At 42.3% G+C, this 17261-nt stretch overlaps 2 protein-coding genes across 2 annotated transcripts; one reads left to right on the top strand and one right to left on the bottom strand.

Moving 5' to 3' along the window:
* Positions 1-2802: 2802 nt before the first annotated feature.
* Positions 2803-6109, top strand: PCOAH_00024670 (Uncharacterized protein; the record flags this gene model as incomplete). The annotated part of the gene is made up of 7 exons (XM_020059272.1): positions 2803-2917; positions 3182-4588; positions 4736-4891; positions 5025-5129; positions 5259-5700; positions 5807-5894; positions 6050-6109. 7 exons carry the CDS (start codon positions 2803-2805, stop codon positions 6107-6109), a joined length of 2373 nt encoding a protein of 790 aa, XP_019914782.1.
* Positions 6110-6998: 889 nt separating this feature from the next.
* PCOAH_00024680 (Vivapain-2) lies at positions 6999-16445 on the bottom strand (the record flags this gene model as incomplete). The annotated part of the gene is given in 4 exon segments (XM_020059273.1): positions 6999-8426; positions 11323-12768; positions 15013-15032; positions 15050-16445. 4 exon segments carry the CDS (start codon positions 16443-16445, stop codon positions 6999-7001), a joined length of 4290 nt encoding a protein of 1429 aa, XP_019915029.1.
* Positions 16446-17261: the final 816 nt, after the last annotated feature.

The raw sequence follows: 17261 nt of genomic DNA on the forward strand, positions 1-17261 counted from the left end.
TACCAGACGAGTGCGACAGCGGATTGGAAGTTTGCTCATTATGCGGATAGGCATGCCTTTTAAAAGTGTAACCATTTTGCCTTTTCCCCCTCGGTGTGTATGCTTCACGCAGAGGAGAAGATTGAATTAAAAATGGGAGGGGGAAAAAAAAGCACTTTTATGAACGCTCAATGTGAGAAACATTACCCCTTTGTGACACTGGCAAGGGATGATCTACCTTCCAGTAGTTCACTTTTGTCAAAAGGAAGAGACCATTTTCAATCACTTTTGGGTGTCTCTTCCGTTGAGTAACATTTTTTAAAAAAGGAGGGTAAAACAAAATGGTGTTCCTTTCTCTGTTCTGTTTTCCCACCACACTGTGTACCTTTATGCCCCCGTTTTTGCTCCTCCGCAAAGAAATCATTGCTTTCCCCCTTTTTGGTGAAGAGACCATTTTGATAGCGACGTAATACAGGGGATGCAAGGCACACCAAATGCGAACATTCCCATGTGCACCTAAAAGGCTGCAACGCTACGCTAGGTATGTAAGTTATACACTACTGGGGGTCGAAGTAAAATTCCCTGGAGAAGCTTAACAAGTTGGGAAATACCCTCTGAGGGATGTCATCAATTGGACCCTTTACCAGGGCAGCCTTCTTCCTCTTTCGCATGTTCCCTTTTTTTTAATTCAATGATGTGGTTTTAAGAGTGACCTCCTTTTTGGCGGAAGCGATCGAGTGGCGCAAGTGCAGTCAATGGACAGGTGGGTGGACCACACAAAAGGTGTTTGCATTTGTAACGCCTCCTCTGCGTGATTATCTTCCCCTTCCACCGTCTTACCCCACAAATTAGACGTGAAACAACACACGTTTTATATTTTCCGCGCAAGGAGTCACCTCCGCTGTCTAGCCATTAGCCCACTTGCATGCTGCACTTCCCGACAGGAATTTTACATGTATTAATTTTTGCATGCGACCTTTTTTTGCGTTCACCGAATGGGAAAAAAAAAAAAAAAAAAAAAAAACACTTTTGGGGAAATTATTCCCTCCCCCCCATGTGGACATTTAACAAAAGTTACACAAAAAAAAAAAAAAAAAAAAGAATTGAAACCTTCACAAGTGCGCAAATGATTGGTACACGTCTCTGTCCACCTCAAATACGCACACGTACACACATACGCGCACGCGCGATGGTGACACAAGTTGTTTTGTTCATAGGCCCATTTGTCCCCCTCATTAACTACCGCAATTTTCCTTAATTTCCATTTGCCCGTAAAAAAAAAGGGCGCACATAACACTTTTTTTTTTTTTTTTTTTTTTTTTTCTTTTGTTTCGCTCCTAACATGTAGCAACTGTTAAGCGGCCAAAGTGCTAAGAGCAGAAGAATACGAGTCAACTGTAGAAATGCGAAGTTGCGTTCGTATGTTAACGTCCACTTGGCTGTATAAATATATATATATGTTTTTGTTTTTTTTTTCCCGATTTGTGTGGACATTTGCGTGTTTGTATTTCCGCCTATCCACTATTCATGTTCCTTCGCACGTTTGTATTTATGCGCACGCATTGTTTCCCCCTTGATGAAGCTGCTGTGGACAGCTAAACGGGTGGAAGACGTTCGGTACACATGGACACATGTGTACATGTATGAATTAAAAAGTTGCGTGAGGAAATCCGTCCTCCTGTTTGTACATTCGCACATTGTAACTCTTATGTGACACTGAATGATATAGACAGGTCGCTGCGGCTGGAAGATTGGCGCGGGCGCATTTTGCTGAACGCCATTCAGCACGAATTGGCGGGGGGCACCTACGCGCGTCGACTAAGTCCGCGTGTTCATGGACCTAGGTGTACCCTCCCGTTTGTGCAGTTTCCTCTGTTTTTTTTTTTTGTTCTTTTTTGTGCCTTTTTTTCGTTATCATTTACTTTTTTTTCCGTTTTTTTTTTTTTTTTTGTGCTTTTTTTTGCTCTACATGCACAGGCGTAAACGTGCCTCCATGCCACCCGCACCGTTGATTCAAACTGTTTTAAGAGGTGCTGCGTTTGCTTCTTTGATGGCTTGTTGTTTCGCGTTTATTTGAAACAATCCATTCTGTTTCTCCCCCCCCCGTCTGTCGCTTCCCCTGGGTGAAAACTGGGCATTTGTTCATCCCCCAATGCGCAGACGACAATGCATACAATCTACATCCCGCCCACCAGTGTTGTTGTCATTTACTCACCGGAGGAGTACCACTGAGGCAACCTTCCCCATCTCATTTGTGTAGTTACAAAATAAAAAAACTGTTCATACGTTGCGCATACCTATCTTCCCCTACGAATGTATGCAAACAGAAGTTGCTAAGTGTGATGTAGGCTTTTGCACCTTGTCGAACTACCACCAAGTTGTTACCTCATAAATGCAAAAAAAAAAAAATAATAATAAAATAAAAAAAATAATTGTTCTCTACTCATCTCAGCATTTTAGATTCTGATAAAATTGGGGAACATTTCACTGCACCTGATTTCACTTCATTCTATTTATTTATTTATTTATTTATTTATTATTTATTATTTTTTTTTTTTGACTAGCTTGGCAAACCCCTGCTACAATTCATGTGATAGTGTTGTGGCGAGCTGATGACTCTTGCAGGGACTACTTCATTTCTCCATCTAAACATTTGCATCTACTCGGGCGAAGTGATGGTCCTGTGAATTCCCCTCCTACCGCGTCGTAATAAAGTGTGTTCTGTCGCGGGGAGGGGGAAAAAAAAAAATCGCAAAGTTTGAGAGGAGAACGCACATATAAAAAAAAAAAAAAAAAAAAGGAAGACGAAGAGGAAGATACAATATGGAGACAATTCTTAGAAGACTCAGAAGATCCAGTCGGAAAAAAAAAAAAATGGTAGAAGTTGACACAGTTGACGAGAGAGATTGGGCCCATGCGGAGACGCTCGACTTGGAAGGTACTCTCCCGCTGCACCTCTGTCGTACTGCATGTATATTTGTCTGAATTTCGGGACAATATACACCCGCCTCCTCCTGCTCACCGTGCGTTATAGCCATGGTGTGTGTTTTTGTGCGGTACCCTTTTGCCACACACAAAGGGGAGAGTTCTACTCTAAGTGAAGGCAACGCAGTGCCACCAGGAAGGTGCAAAAAATGAACTTCCCTGTTAGCAGGTGCAGATACAATTTTAATCCCCGTTTTCTTTTTCCCCCCATTTACAGGAGACCCATTTAGCTACCCCGATAAGACGAAAAAAAAAAGTGTTAGGAAGAACGAACAAGAAAATGAAAAGCGAGAAATCAGCTCGGACGACGCTTATACATACCATGATGACTTGGGGGATGGCAACAGTCAGGCGATGGGAAAATATCTCACCAGGTCCTTTTCACGAGCAAACGGAGACGTAACGAATGGGAGCACCGACTTTGCGAACGAGTATTACATAAAGAAGAAGAGAAGCGAAAGACGTGGACACGCCGACGGGGGCGAGTATGAACGTGATGAAACACTCGAATATGAAATCGGCCAAAAGAAGGGTGCCACTGGGCACGCGCACCTACAGTTTGAAAAATATGCGGGCGAAACGAAGGAGTTTTCAGAAGTCGATGAGGAGGTGGATTCCTATCCTGAGGTGGACATGGACGTCATGCATGAGGAGTTATCCCAGGGGGACGTGCACGACGAGGAGGAGCAACAGGATGATGATGAGTATGTAGGGGAGGAGGAGGAAGAGTACGCTTATGTTGAGGCGGATATGAAAGAGGAATATGCTGAAGAGGGGGTTGACGAATATGCAGAGGAATATGTAGACGAAGAAGCTTACGAGGAATTCCCTGACGAAGTAGTCGATGAAGTGGCTGACGAAGCGGTGGACGATGTGGCTGACGATGCAGCGGACGACGTGGATGATGAAGCGCCCGACGAAACGGATGACGGGGAACTGCCTGACGTGGACGGAGGGACGAACTCCATGCACCACCGCGAGAGGCGCAAGGGCTGCATGAACCAAGTACAAGTCCGAGAGCAGAAAAAAAACATGCCGGACGAACACGAAGGAACAAGCGTCGGAGACAGAAAAACAACAGACACCCTGGAAGAGTTAGAAGGGGACGAAGAATACGTAGAGGAAAATCTAGAAGTGTATAACAATAAGCAGATAGATGAACAGGTAGAAATTGCACACGTCAAAGGAAAAGGCAGATGTATGTTTACAAGAAAAGACTTAGAAGCAGGGAGCATTATATTTGTAGAGAAACCGTTGATAATTATTACCCCCGATTTGAATGAAGAGTTATGGACCTATTTAAATAAATTAAACAATGAGGAAAATTTCGAGCTACCTCTAAAATGGCATTACGCTGCATTATGCACCATTACGACACTTAACGATAGTGACTTGAAGGCTTGTATCGACAAATGGATTCCTGAACCGGACAGGGATGCAGATGCAGATGTATTCAACGTGCTAAATAAGGTGTGCGATAAAAAGGTCGCAAAAAATGGAAAGGTGCAATATTTTTTTATGAAGAAAATGATAGACCCAAAAATATACGACAGAATCATACAGGTGTGGCACTACAATGCCTTTGGCCATCACACGGACAACGAGGGACTGGTCCTGTACAACCGTAAGGGGATGCTCCGTCATTGATATGATCATTGCGATGGTCACCGCTACTGCACGTTTGCGCACCAGAGGGGGTCCCATTTGGGCTCCTTTTTATGAAATATGCCCCTTTTCACATTCCCCCTTTTGCTGCCCACCTCCCTGATAGGCATTTCCATGCTTGCCCACAGCTGCAACTCGACTGCCTGCTGGCACTACGGAAGCAATGACAGTTTTGTCTTGCGCGCCAGAGTGAAGCTGGCGGTGGGCGATGAGCTGACCATATCATACCTCGGGGACGACGACTTGTACAAGTCTTCCAACAGTAAGGGGACCATCGATAGAATAGTCTTCACACGTGTGATCCTTTTACACGTTCATCGGGGGAAGAGTATACTCCAACTGATGTGTCTTCCCTATCTGCTCATCCTCGCATGACCCTCCCCCCCCTTTCATAGTAAGAAGAGAAAAGCTTACCAACTGGTTATTCGTCTGCATGTGCAGCAGATGTACAAACCCGATTGATAAATCAAGGGGGTTCAAATGTTCCATGTGCGGCGTAGGTAGGGGAAAACACACTGCTTCTGTTTGCATGTAGTGCGTCAATCGTGAATGAAAGCAGGGCTAACGGCTGCCCACTAATTATCGAATGGCCGCTCCACACACCAAAACCAACATACCCCCCCACACAGGGACCTTCTTCATCAAGAGCGAGTACGACGATGAAATTCCCATCGTGACTAAGTGCAATATCTGCGAATCGGAAGTATCAGAATCCATGGCATATGAGTACATCGAATACGAGAAAAGTTACATAGAGAGGTTACAAGACACAGACAAAACAGACCTTCCAGATGCACTAGCAGTATATGTACAGGCAGAAAAAATATTTACACAACACTGGATTATGTACCAGTTATACACAATTCTGTTTGAGGGGTATAGGGATACATGCAAATGGGAGAAGGCTATATATTATCAGACGCAGAGAATTAAATATGCCGTGGACGTCATCCCAAGGGCAAATTATGTGCTGGCTTGGTTGTACGAAGAACTGGGGGAGGTTCAAGCGAACTCCATAAGCACTGACATTTTGCAGTCGGAAAGGGACTTCACCATCTCGTATGAGGAGAAGTAAGCCATGGGGGGAGAAAAAACGGCCATTGATTGGCTGCACTGTTTTGCTGAACTGTTTGGCTTCCTCATTTTACGCCCACCCCAACCCCTTTTTTTTCTGCAGGAAGCGAATCTGCTCGCACTTCCTCAAGTCCATCCACCTGCTGGAAATCCTCTGCGGGTATTCCCACGACTACCTGAAGGATTCATTAGTAAGCACGCAGTGGGCACTGTGCACAGTATAGCTTGCGTCCCACGTAGAGGCGACTAGGTGTGTGTACCCCTGAGGGGATCTCCCCACCGAGCGTGTCCATCCGTAGCTTCCACTTTTATGTGCACATCTTTATTTTTTTCTCTTTCCCCACAGAACAAATATTATCGCATAGACAGTTTAACCAGCACGGATGCTCCGCAAATCGAGGAGTAGCCACATGGGGGAGCGGCGAGGAGCCCTAACCATGTCTAGCAGTTTCCCCCCACGTGCAAGAATAATACGCATGCGTGTCTGTGTGTGCAGTTTCCCACGAGGGGTGATTCTTAACCCGAGTCATCCACCCGTTCGGAGTGACGCAACAGCATAATAACCCATACGCATGAGCATGTTTGCCACATTTGGGGGGACAACGGAAAAGACACCACGCTTTCCCATCAAGGCGACGGTCAAACGGGCTGTAACATGCAAAGCCCCTATTTGTCAATTTAACACAGCGTCGGCGTCCTTTGTTCGTTTTTTTAATTTTTTTTTAATTGTTTCTCAGATTTGAGGTTGCGCACCGCGTTTTTTTGTCGTTTGTCATAGGCGGCTTTGTCACCGCAAATTTGCTATTCCCCATTTTGTCCCTGTCAGTTTGATTTTTGTTTGTTTGTTTGTTTATTTGTTTTGTTTGATTTTTTTTTTTTTTGTTTCACTATTTGTCTATTCCTTTACAACGTTAAAAAAAAAAAACAGAACAAAAAAAAAAACTCGAAAAAAATTATCAATCGCGGAACACTACTAAACAGTAGCAGAAAAAAAAAGCGGCAAAAAGTTACATCCAGAACGAAGGCTCTGCGCATGGCGATGCGGCGTAACGGAGAATACGGGTACTATCTTTTTTTTGTCTTAATACACCATTTGCTGGTGGGAAGAGCAAACTGCTTGGGGTTAACCCTGTGATCACCACATGGGGGGGAATCCCCCATCTATGAGGTGATTAAAGCGAATGGCAACTACTTTATGTACCTTCTTCAGTTACACAAATTGAGGAACCATATTTGCTAGCGTAAGTAATGGCAATGGTGCGCATTTAGGGTTGGCTAGACGCAAGCTTCCCCACCTAGTCAAGCAGGGGGACATATGCATCTGTCATGTTGTTGATCTTCTTCAAACCCAACTCGTCCGTCTCAATTCTCATGAATCCCTTTTCACCCCATGAGGTACCCCAGGAATTCTTAATAATATAGTAGTAGTGTTTCTCATTAGCATTTATTTCGCTGTTGAAAATTTCCTGCACACCATAGCCAACAATCATAACTTCATGGTTGGGTTCATCTATGCTATCGGAAGTGAAGATTCCCTCCTGGTAATCGTAAAAGTTGTCATCGACAGTCAGTCCTAAGGTCAGAGGTCCAAGGAACTGGATAGCCTCTTTATATTTGTCCTCGGGAATTTGAACGTAACTTTTGATGGTATATTTTTCTTTGCATTTCTTGATTTCACATGTACGTGGTTTGAATCCAACGTAGGGATATTCACTTTCCGAGCATAGGTACCCTAAGTCAATCACGTCGTCATAAGCGGAGGAAGCTAAACCACCATAGCAGCCAAAGTTTTTGTCAGAGCAGTCAACCAATTCTTGTTCACTTATCAATATGTGTTGATTTTTTCGGATGGCGTATTGGGATTCCACAGCCCCTACAGCTCCAAAGGCCCAACACGAACCACATAAGCTCTGATTTTTAATTTTGCTCACTGCGTTGTGTTCTCTCCAGTCATACTTCTCATTGTCCACCACGGCATCTGCGGGTTTGTATTTCTTTAATACGTCGTTGTAATTACTCACGTGGGGTGAATTGGCAATTTTCTTAGTCAAGTCAAATCGTAAAGTTAGCATGGTCTTTTTGAACTCCTCAAAGGTTATGTCACTGTACTGGTGCGTGCCCTTCTTGTAGAGAACATTTGCCTTACTATTGTGTGCATTTATTTTTGCTAAATTTTCTGCAAAGGCTAAATATCTTTGTTGCATTTCCTCTGGTGTGTTGTATTTTTTTCCATGTTCCTTTATAAAAAGATAGAAGGCGTTTACATTTTCCAAATTGGTCATCAAAAATTTTGTGTCGGCAAAATTTATGTTAATTTTTCTGGGCATCTTTAAGTTTCCCTGCTTTGGTGTGCTGACCGTAGCAACGGATGTGCTATGCGCTCCAGTTGGTTCCTCCTTCGCTCTACCCGAGTTGATGCCCTCATCGTATGAAGCTATCAATTCTTGCAACTTGGACACAATGAACTTTTTCCCACTGGGGCTTCTCAACAAAGTGGAAATAATGAAATCATCGCTGCTGGTCTCGTCATGTGTGTTCCCGTACAGGGGGACATCATTCCCCTTCCCCATCCGTGTATAATAAAATACAGAGCCAGCTAGGAGGCATATTACGGACACAGACAAAACTGCTAGGAGGCTCTTCCTCCCCTTGCCATTTCTACCACCAAACGATTTCTCCACAAAAAGTTCCTTCTCCGGTTTATGAGAATTATCGTTCGAGTACTCCATGTGATATTCCATTTTTTCCTCAGTAAAGGGACAGTTCGGGGCGTCAATTCGCAAATAAATGAAACTTAAATGAAATGTAAATATATAGTTTTTTATATATGTATTCACGTAAATATATACATTAAAGCGACCCCTGGGGGCTTCACCCTACACCCGTGTGTGTTTAAAACTGTCCTCTTCTTTTCAGTGTTTAATGCGAATGACGCTTTTTATCCAGCTTTTTTTTTTTTTTTTTTTTTTTTTTTCCTTTTTGATAAAAAACTGCTGAACAGCTAGCTAACTGGACACGCACAGACACTTAAAAAAAATACAAAAAAAAAAAAAAAAAAAAAAAATGATCTTCCTCCTCCAGGTTATTTTTAATTCAACCTTAAAAGTGTAACTTGCGCAAGTTTCACGAAAAAAAAAAAAAAAAAAAAAAAAAAAAGAAGAAAAAAGAGCGTGGTAAAAATTGTACTACTGTTTTAAATGGTAATTTAATTTCTGGCTAACTTTCAGCATATGTTCAGGAAAAAAAAAAGAAGGGGAGCAGGACAGGGGAGGGATTTGCATGCCACCCGTGGGAGTTGCCAAATGGGTTAAGGAACGATATAAAAAAGGGTGCAGTGTACATTTGTGCTTTCGTGCAATTACGCATTCGTGCTCTGTATTTTGTTCTTTTGCACGTTTCTGCGTGGTGCCACACGTTGACCCCTCACATGCAGGGCGGGAAAAAAAAAGGAGCCGTGTAGTTTTTTACCAAAAAAACGCCTACTGGAAAAAAAAAAAAAGTGCATTTTAAAAAAGTTTAAATTTCCAAAGGGGAAAAATTCACTGAGTGTATCCCCAGTGAGTGCTACTTTGCTTTCCGTTCATAGTGTTCGACCATTCGTATGTTTTTTCATCATTTTATTGTTCACTTGTTCATTCATTTAAGCTTTTATTTACACATTTGTTGACGCATTTATTCACGCTTTCTTTTTTTTACTCATTTATCCACCACCCGCTTCCCATTGCAATTTTTTTTTGGAAAAGGCACCCCCATACTGACACACGAGGGAAGCGAACGAGCTTGCGCCTTTGGGCTGTTTCCCGCGCCCCCCGGGGCGCAATCCCCAGCAAGAGATCAAATGGGGAAATGTACCCAATGGCCCTTCGCGAATTCCCACCCGAAAGGATATCATTCCGCATGGTCGGCTAAGCTGAGACAAATCGGTCTAGCACTTTCGTCGAATGTAACTAATATGATAAACGCGTACCAGTGCGTACGCGTCGCCTTCGGAAAATTGTTCACCTCGGCGAAGTACACACCTTCTTGTCCCATAATGCATACAAAACCGCCAAAGTGTCATACTCCACTACACGGATTTATTTTTACAAATTCGCAAATCGAGCAGTAGGCAAATTTTTAAAGCTCAACCTAACTTTAATTTTTACATTTTAAGGGGGAAGTAAGCCATATGTGTGTGTGCGCTTGCTTCCATCCGCTTAGTAAAAAAAAAATGAACGTATTTTTTCTGTGACTATTTCGAGTGTAACCTCGAGGCAGTAAGACAAAGGGGGGGAGACTGCTCTGTCAGCGGGGGCACAGACGTACGTACGTACGTGCACAAATTTGCTGCACACGAATGGTTAGGCGAACAGACGCGCATACGTGAGAGGGGAAAAAAGTAACACCCCGGTTAGGCATCAACAGAGTTATTGGTATGGCGCAACTCCGTTTGACAAACACCCGAAGGCAACAGGAAAAATTGGGATACCACCGCCCCTGAAGGTATTTTCATATCAGTTCGATAGAGTAAAAAGGAGGAAAAAAAAAAAAAAAGCGGCGTGTTAAACATGTGAACATTGAATTATCCCACAGTGTTTTTTACTTCCGTTCCTTCTTGAGCAATCCGTCAGCCCCCTTTAGGTCAGTTCACTATCAGGCATGTCCTCGTTGGTGCCGCTTCAACAGAACAGTTTTGTGTGAATGTCTCCCCAACCCATGCGAATGGAGTAAAATGTTTATTTTTTTCATACATAATGTTTGGTCGCATGCCCTCCTGGTCTTGGCGAGGCGCAAACAGTAGTGGACACACTACCGTTAAAGCGGCTGCCCTCTGTTCTAATTGTGAAAGGACGACTGACTGCGTGCCTTCCGAAGAGTAGCACCCGGGCAAATGATCGACCAGGAAAAGGTTTTCTTTTCATTTATTTTGGAAGAAGGTAAAGTGAATGGACCTTTGTTCGGCACCTTATTTCGATGTGCTAAAATGTTATGAACAGTTCATAGGTTTTTAATATTTTAAATTTTCAACTCTTTAATTCGTTAATTCGTCCATTTGTCCATTCGTATTCATTTGTTAATTCGTTAATTCTTTAATTTTCTAAGTTTTCAATTCTTTTAATTCTTTAATTGTTTGATTTTTTTTCATGATACATTCTCTCCCCTTAGCAGCCAAAATGGGGCGAAAAAAATCTAGCCAATTTGCTCCACTAAGGGAGAACTCTTAATACACGAACGTAAACACATGTGCTTCTTTTTTCTTTGCACAGCCCTCTGCGCTGCATCATAATTATTCAGAGGGAAACGGATTAGTCATCAAAAAAAGGGTGTGCAGGTGAGCAAAAGTACGGAAGGGGCGTAAAAAGGGACGATTAATATTTTCACAATAGGTGCGCCTTAAAATGTCAAAGACGGGTACACCTTAAAAATGATCACGGAGGGTGAATGTCAAGTGTTCCACCAAAATGCGCGGACTGCGTGTATCAGCTTTCTCCCTTAGGGGGGGGAGTGTAAAACCTATCCTATTTATGGCCACAAAAGTTCGAACTATGCAGGCGTGTGTGGATGCGGTGGACAGGTGACCCATCCTCCCTACCTTCTGTCCTCTAAACCTGAGCGTTAAATATCTTCAATTAAAGCAACGTAGGCCTGCTCACCTAGGTCGCAAGTTTTCAACAATCCGTACTCATCCGTTTGAATCTTCATGTATCCTTTTTCTCCCCATTTTTCACCCCAAGAATTTCTCAGCCAGTAGTAGTAGCGTTTTTCATACGCTCTGCTCATGGCATCATACATTTCTTCCATTCCGTAACCAACAAGGACGACGGCATGGTTGGCGGCGATTCCACAGGAGCCATCAAAGAGACCTCCATCGTAGTAAGCAAAGTCATCATTTGCATGAATGCTTACACTTATGGGTCCTAAAAATTTAATTGCTTCCTTAAATCGCACTTGAGGAACTTCCACGTAGGTCGTAACCTTATACTTTTTTTGGCACCTATCAATGTAGCAAAGTTCTGGAATTAAATCTACATAGGGATATTCCTTCTCCTTGCAGAGTCCTCCCATTTCGATCATGTCCTCGAACGCACGGGGGATGAAGCCTCCATCACAGCCATTGTTTTGGAAGGAGCAGTCTACCATTTCTTGTTCACTGAGGGAGATTAACTCTTTTTTTCTAATTGCGTACTGCGATTCGATGACGGATACTGTACTAAATGCCCAGCAGGCACCACAGTTCTGTTGGTCTTTCACAGGAGTTACAGCGTTTAACTGTCTCCAGTCATGTTCTACGTAATCGAAGGTGCCATCTTTCGGTTTGTACTTATGAATTATGTCATCGTAACTGACCATTCGTGAGGATTTCATACCACCTGACTTAAAGTCCAAAGTTTTTAGGGTCAAATATTTTTTCTTAAATTCTTCAAAGGAGAGATCTCCAAAATGATTCATTCTTTTTTTGTATAGAACATTTGCCTTACTATTGTGTGCATTTATTTTTGCTAAATTTTCTGCAAAGGCTAAATATCTCTGTTGCATTTCCTCTGGTGTGTTGTATTTTTTTCCATGCTCCTTTATAAAAAGATAGAAGGCGTTTACATTTTCCAAATTGGTCATCAAAAATTTTGTGTCAATGAAAGGGTTGACTAGGTAGGCTTCGGGTGTTATCTCCGTCTCAGCTGCATTTTTCCTATAGGGACTAACACTGCAATTATTTCCTGTGCATTTGTCCCTCTTTGCAAAGCGCTTAAATATGCCTCCATGCTGAGAGGAGGAGTTGTCCTTCTCCTTGTCATACGTAGATATTAACTCCTGCACTTTGGATGCGATAAATTTTTTTCCATTCTTACTCTTTAGCAGAAAATTTATTATGTAATCATCGTCCACTTTGTCTGTAATATCGTAGTCAATCCCTCCATCACTCCTTGACGACCTCGTGAAGTAAAATGCGGAGCACACAAATATGCAGATGACCGAGACGGACAAAAGGATGAGGCTGTTTTTCTTCTTCTTCAAGATGGTCTTGTCCATGTATCCCTGCCCCAGGAACGCCTTCTTTTCCGTGTTGATGGGGTCCTGGGTGTTGTACTGCATGTGGTATTCCATGTTGGTAAAAGGGCCAAGTGGGAGTGGTGAATCAACGGACGGTAGCGCAGAAGCGGAGCAGCTGTGGCGAAAAAGTATCCACAATTATTGGCACGTCCTTCTATCCAGGTGATGTCGAATTTAAGCACACAACGGAGCGATCGTCACAGCGGGAACAAAAAGAAAAAAAAAAAAAAAAAAATGAACAAAACGAACGAACTAACGGACGAAGCCAAAAAAGGGGAAACCATAAAATATATATAATATATATAATATAAAGTAAATAGCTCCACAAAATAAAAAAAAAAAGAAGAAAAAAAATGAAAAACGGTATATAACAAGAAAAAGGAGAACGGGAAAAGGCCCTGCTTAAAACGTTACAAAGAAAAAGTGGAACTTGTTTTTTTTTTTTTCCTTCAAATAAATTTCTCCTGCATTCAAAAGGTAGCTAAAATGTGTTCCATAAAAAGAGAGAAACAAAAGGGGTGCGCAGAAAAAATAAAATTAGAAAAAAATAAATAAAAAATAAAAAAATAAGAACAAATAAAACAAACAAACCCTACCACACTCCCTTTTCACCCAGCATGCGATAATAATATTTTTACAGATTTATGTGTTTATTCGGAGAAACTGCGACGCGGTGAGGTGAAGGAATTTTCTCCCACTTATTTTTCTTCCTTTCTGCACAGGTGAGGTGCAGCAACGACCTTACCGACTGTTGCTCTATCCTCTGTTCACAATTTAAAAGGCACAACTTTTGAGCAACTATTTTTTTTTTTACGCTAAAAATGAAGGAAAAAGGGCCATTCTAAGATTTTAGGGCACAGAATAATCTATTTCGGTGTGTGGAGGGGTAACAAAACCGTCATTTGGGTGGTTTGATTGCAACAACTCCTGAGGCCAAGGAGGACGAAAGCACAGAACAGAAGGCATATACACAGCACAGCTCAGAGTAGTAGTGCATGTATGTTTTTACATGCACCTCTTCGCGAGGAGCCAAATTTGTTCTCCGGGGCGAGGACGACAGAGTTGTATGTTGCATTCACCCTGGAGGGTTAACTCCTTTTTTTTACGACGGCACCTTTATTTATTCCTTTTGCGGCACATAGAAATTTCAGGTGCGAAAAAAAAAAAAAAGAGGAGCAGTTAGAGTAATGTACCCACAACACATCATTATAATAATACATCCCACACAATCACGTCATATCCGCTTTAGATCTTTTTCCCTCCTCTTTTGTGACGTGAAAAAAAAAAAAAAAAAAAAAAAGAGAAAATCCTCTAGTGCTGCTTATCAAAGTGGCATACGGGAAAAAGCAAAGGGGCCATATTTTACCGCACAAAATTTTGGAATAATTTTTTTTTTCTTCCATTTCTGTTAATTGAACTTAAAGAACGTACCAACAAAGGGGCCGTTTCACAACACTGCGTCGCCCCGGTGGGCAAATTTCCTCTGCATTGGCATATTCACCTTGTAAGGAAGAAGGAAAAAGGGGTGTGTCCCTTTATCCGCGGTGGAACGCTGGCCAACTTTGCAGCGTTGCATTTTGGCGGCAAGCTCTTCACTCCTGGGAAACTTCCCACTCCGCGCGCTTCCCAAACTCGATAGCGTAAACGCCCTTTCTTTTTATCATTCTCATAATCGTACCGTTAGGGTGTTTTTCCTTTTACGGAAAAAAAAAAAAAACTTACAAGCATATGATGCTTTTTCACTAAGGGGTGTACAACAACGTTATATATAAAATGCACATGCCATTTTAAAGAGGGTTTACTTATTAATTGGCCCCTTTTTAAATGGCATATGACGGGATCAGCGGAGTAAAAAAAAAAAAAAAAAATATATAGAACAAGAGAGAAAGAATACGCGGGTGAAGGAAATAATAGGGGACGGAATAACCCTTGCGGGGAAGGGGCAAAAACTCGGAGAATGTTCAAAACGGATAACTGGCGGAAACGCGCTGGGGTGGACTCCCCACGAGGGAAAAATTGACCCCACGGAAGTTCTATCAGCTGCGATGTGCTGGAAATAAACTCCAATTCGTGCAAACGGTGCTGCGTGCACTTGTGTTTGGGGAGGCTTCCTAGGATGGTCTATGAGTAGGTGTGGCTATCATCTATCAAATGGGTAATCGTCCTCACGAACAACCACCAACCTGCATAGTAGCGAATCCACGCAGCAGCCAGAACGCGCAACAGCCAGGCCACGCAACGGCTATTCTCCTTCCCCCTCTTCCTAACTTAGCCTTTTACTCGATCAGCGCACCGAAGGCCTCCATGCCAAGGGAACAAGGCTTCCTGTACCCATTTATGTCTGTCTCCATGCGAATGAATCCCCTCTCTCCCCAAGAGGTACCCCACGAATTCTTAATAATGTAGTAATAGTGCGTTTTTGTAGTATTCGTATCAGTGTCGTAAACCTCTTCAGCTCCAAAACCGACAAGGATGACGGCATGGTTGGTCGTAGGACCACATTCCCCATCAAATATACCCCCCTGGTAAAAAGCAAAGTCATCACTTACAGCTACACTGACACTTATGGGTCCAAGATACCTAACGGCCTCTTTAAATTTGAATTCAGGAATTTCCAAAAAGTTATTAATTTTGTACTTCCTATCGCACGTGTTATATTTGCACATTTCTGGAACATCTGCCACGTATGGATAAGCTTCACTTGAGCACAGTCCTCCCATTTCGATCATGTCTTCAAAGGAGAGGGAAATTAAACCTCCATGGCAGCCATTATTTTTAGTAGAACAATCTACCATCTGTTGTTCACTTATGGACACCAATTCGTTCTTCCTAATTAAATACTGTGATTCTACCACTCCTACTGTGCTAAATGCCCAGCAAGATCCGCAATCCCCTTGGTCCTTCACAGGGGACACACCTCTGTGTAATCTCCAGTCATATTTAGCAGGGTCGAACGTGGCATCCTTTGGCTTGTACTTGTTAATTACGTCCTCATAACTGACCTCTCCAGCGGATTTAACACCACCTGACTTGAAGTCCAAAGTTTTTAGGGTCAAATATTTTTTCTTAAATTCTTCAAAGGAGAGATCTCCAAAATGGTTCATTCCTTTTTTGTACAAAACATTTTTCTTACTATTGTGTGCATTTATTTTTGCTAAATTTTCTGCAAAGGCTAAATATCTTTGTTGCATTTCCTCTGGTGTGTTGTATTTTTTTCCATGTTCCTTTATAAAGAGGTAGAAGGCGTTTACATTTTCCAAATTGGTCATCAAAAATCTGGAGTCCGCAAAGTTAATATCGATCCTCTTTCCATTTTTCAAATTTCCAAAGCGTTTCCTAAAGTACTCTTCACCCTTTTCGCTTCTGTCCTCAAAGGTGGTCAACTCTGTGGATGGCTTCTGCTCCTGTTGGTTGTCCTCCCTGTCGTATGACGCAACCAGTTCGGTCAGCTTCGAGACGATGAATTTCTTTCCACCTGGACTTTTCAACAGAGTGTTGATGATAACGTCATCGTTGTTGTTATCATCATTCGTCTTTTCCGGGCGTGTATAGTAAAATGCACCCCCCGCCACAAGGCATATGGCCGCTACGGACAAAACGTAAAGGAGTCTCCTCCTTCCTTTTCCACTCGCTTGGTTATACGAGTTCTGCACAAAGGCCTCCTTCTCAGATTTAGCGGACTCGTTAGAAGCATATTCCATCTGATACTCCATCGTTCACAAAGGGAAGAAAAAAGAACACTTCGATATGATGCGAAGTTTACCCGAAATCGTAATATATATATATATCCTACCCGTTAGTACAGTTTGAGGAGTTTAATGGAAAAAAAACTGCCCCTAATGTTGGTAGTATTTGTGCCGGTATTGCGCAAAAGTGGGCTTAAGAGCCAACGCTCAGTGGGGGGGATTCCCGACGTTTGCGAAATTTCGCACGCAGAAGAACGCGCAGCAGGTGAAGAGGTCAGCGATTGCTGATACGGGGTTCAGATGTTAATAGGTTAAGATGTTAATAGGTTAAGATGTTAATAGGTTAACATGTTAAGATGATAAGGTGCTAAGATGTTGAGGGAGTGAAAGTGGGAGTAAAAATCATCGCAAAAATAAAAGTTAAAATTTAAAGCTGATATAAAAGTGAAAATAAAAGTAAAAGTGAGCTTAAAAATATACCTATAAAAAAAAAAAACGCAAAAGCAAACACATGCATGAAAATAAGAAGGAAGAAAAAACCCCGGTTCTCGGCGCATCACGAAGCGGGAAGAAAAACATGCTCATTTAAAAACGTGTAAAAGGGAAAAATTGCAAGTGCAGGAGAGGAGTAGCAATTTTGAGTCAGCGACACTCCAAGTGGGCAATTCGAATCAGTGAAACATCTGACCGCTAAATTTAAAAAAAAAATATATATATATGTATATATATAGAACAGTAGGGTGGAGTTAAATATGTGACCCAGAATAACCGTCGCGTAGTTAACACCTTCGCGGGGTGAACGTTTCTAGAAGTGGCATTACACGTGGCAATACTTAGAACGAA

The sequence above is a fragment of the Plasmodium coatneyi genome, chromosome 9 (genome assembly GCF_001680005.1).
Source record: "Plasmodium coatneyi strain Hackeri chromosome 9, complete sequence".
Classification (NCBI taxonomy): Eukaryota; Apicomplexa; class Aconoidasida; order Haemosporida; family Plasmodiidae; genus Plasmodium; species Plasmodium coatneyi.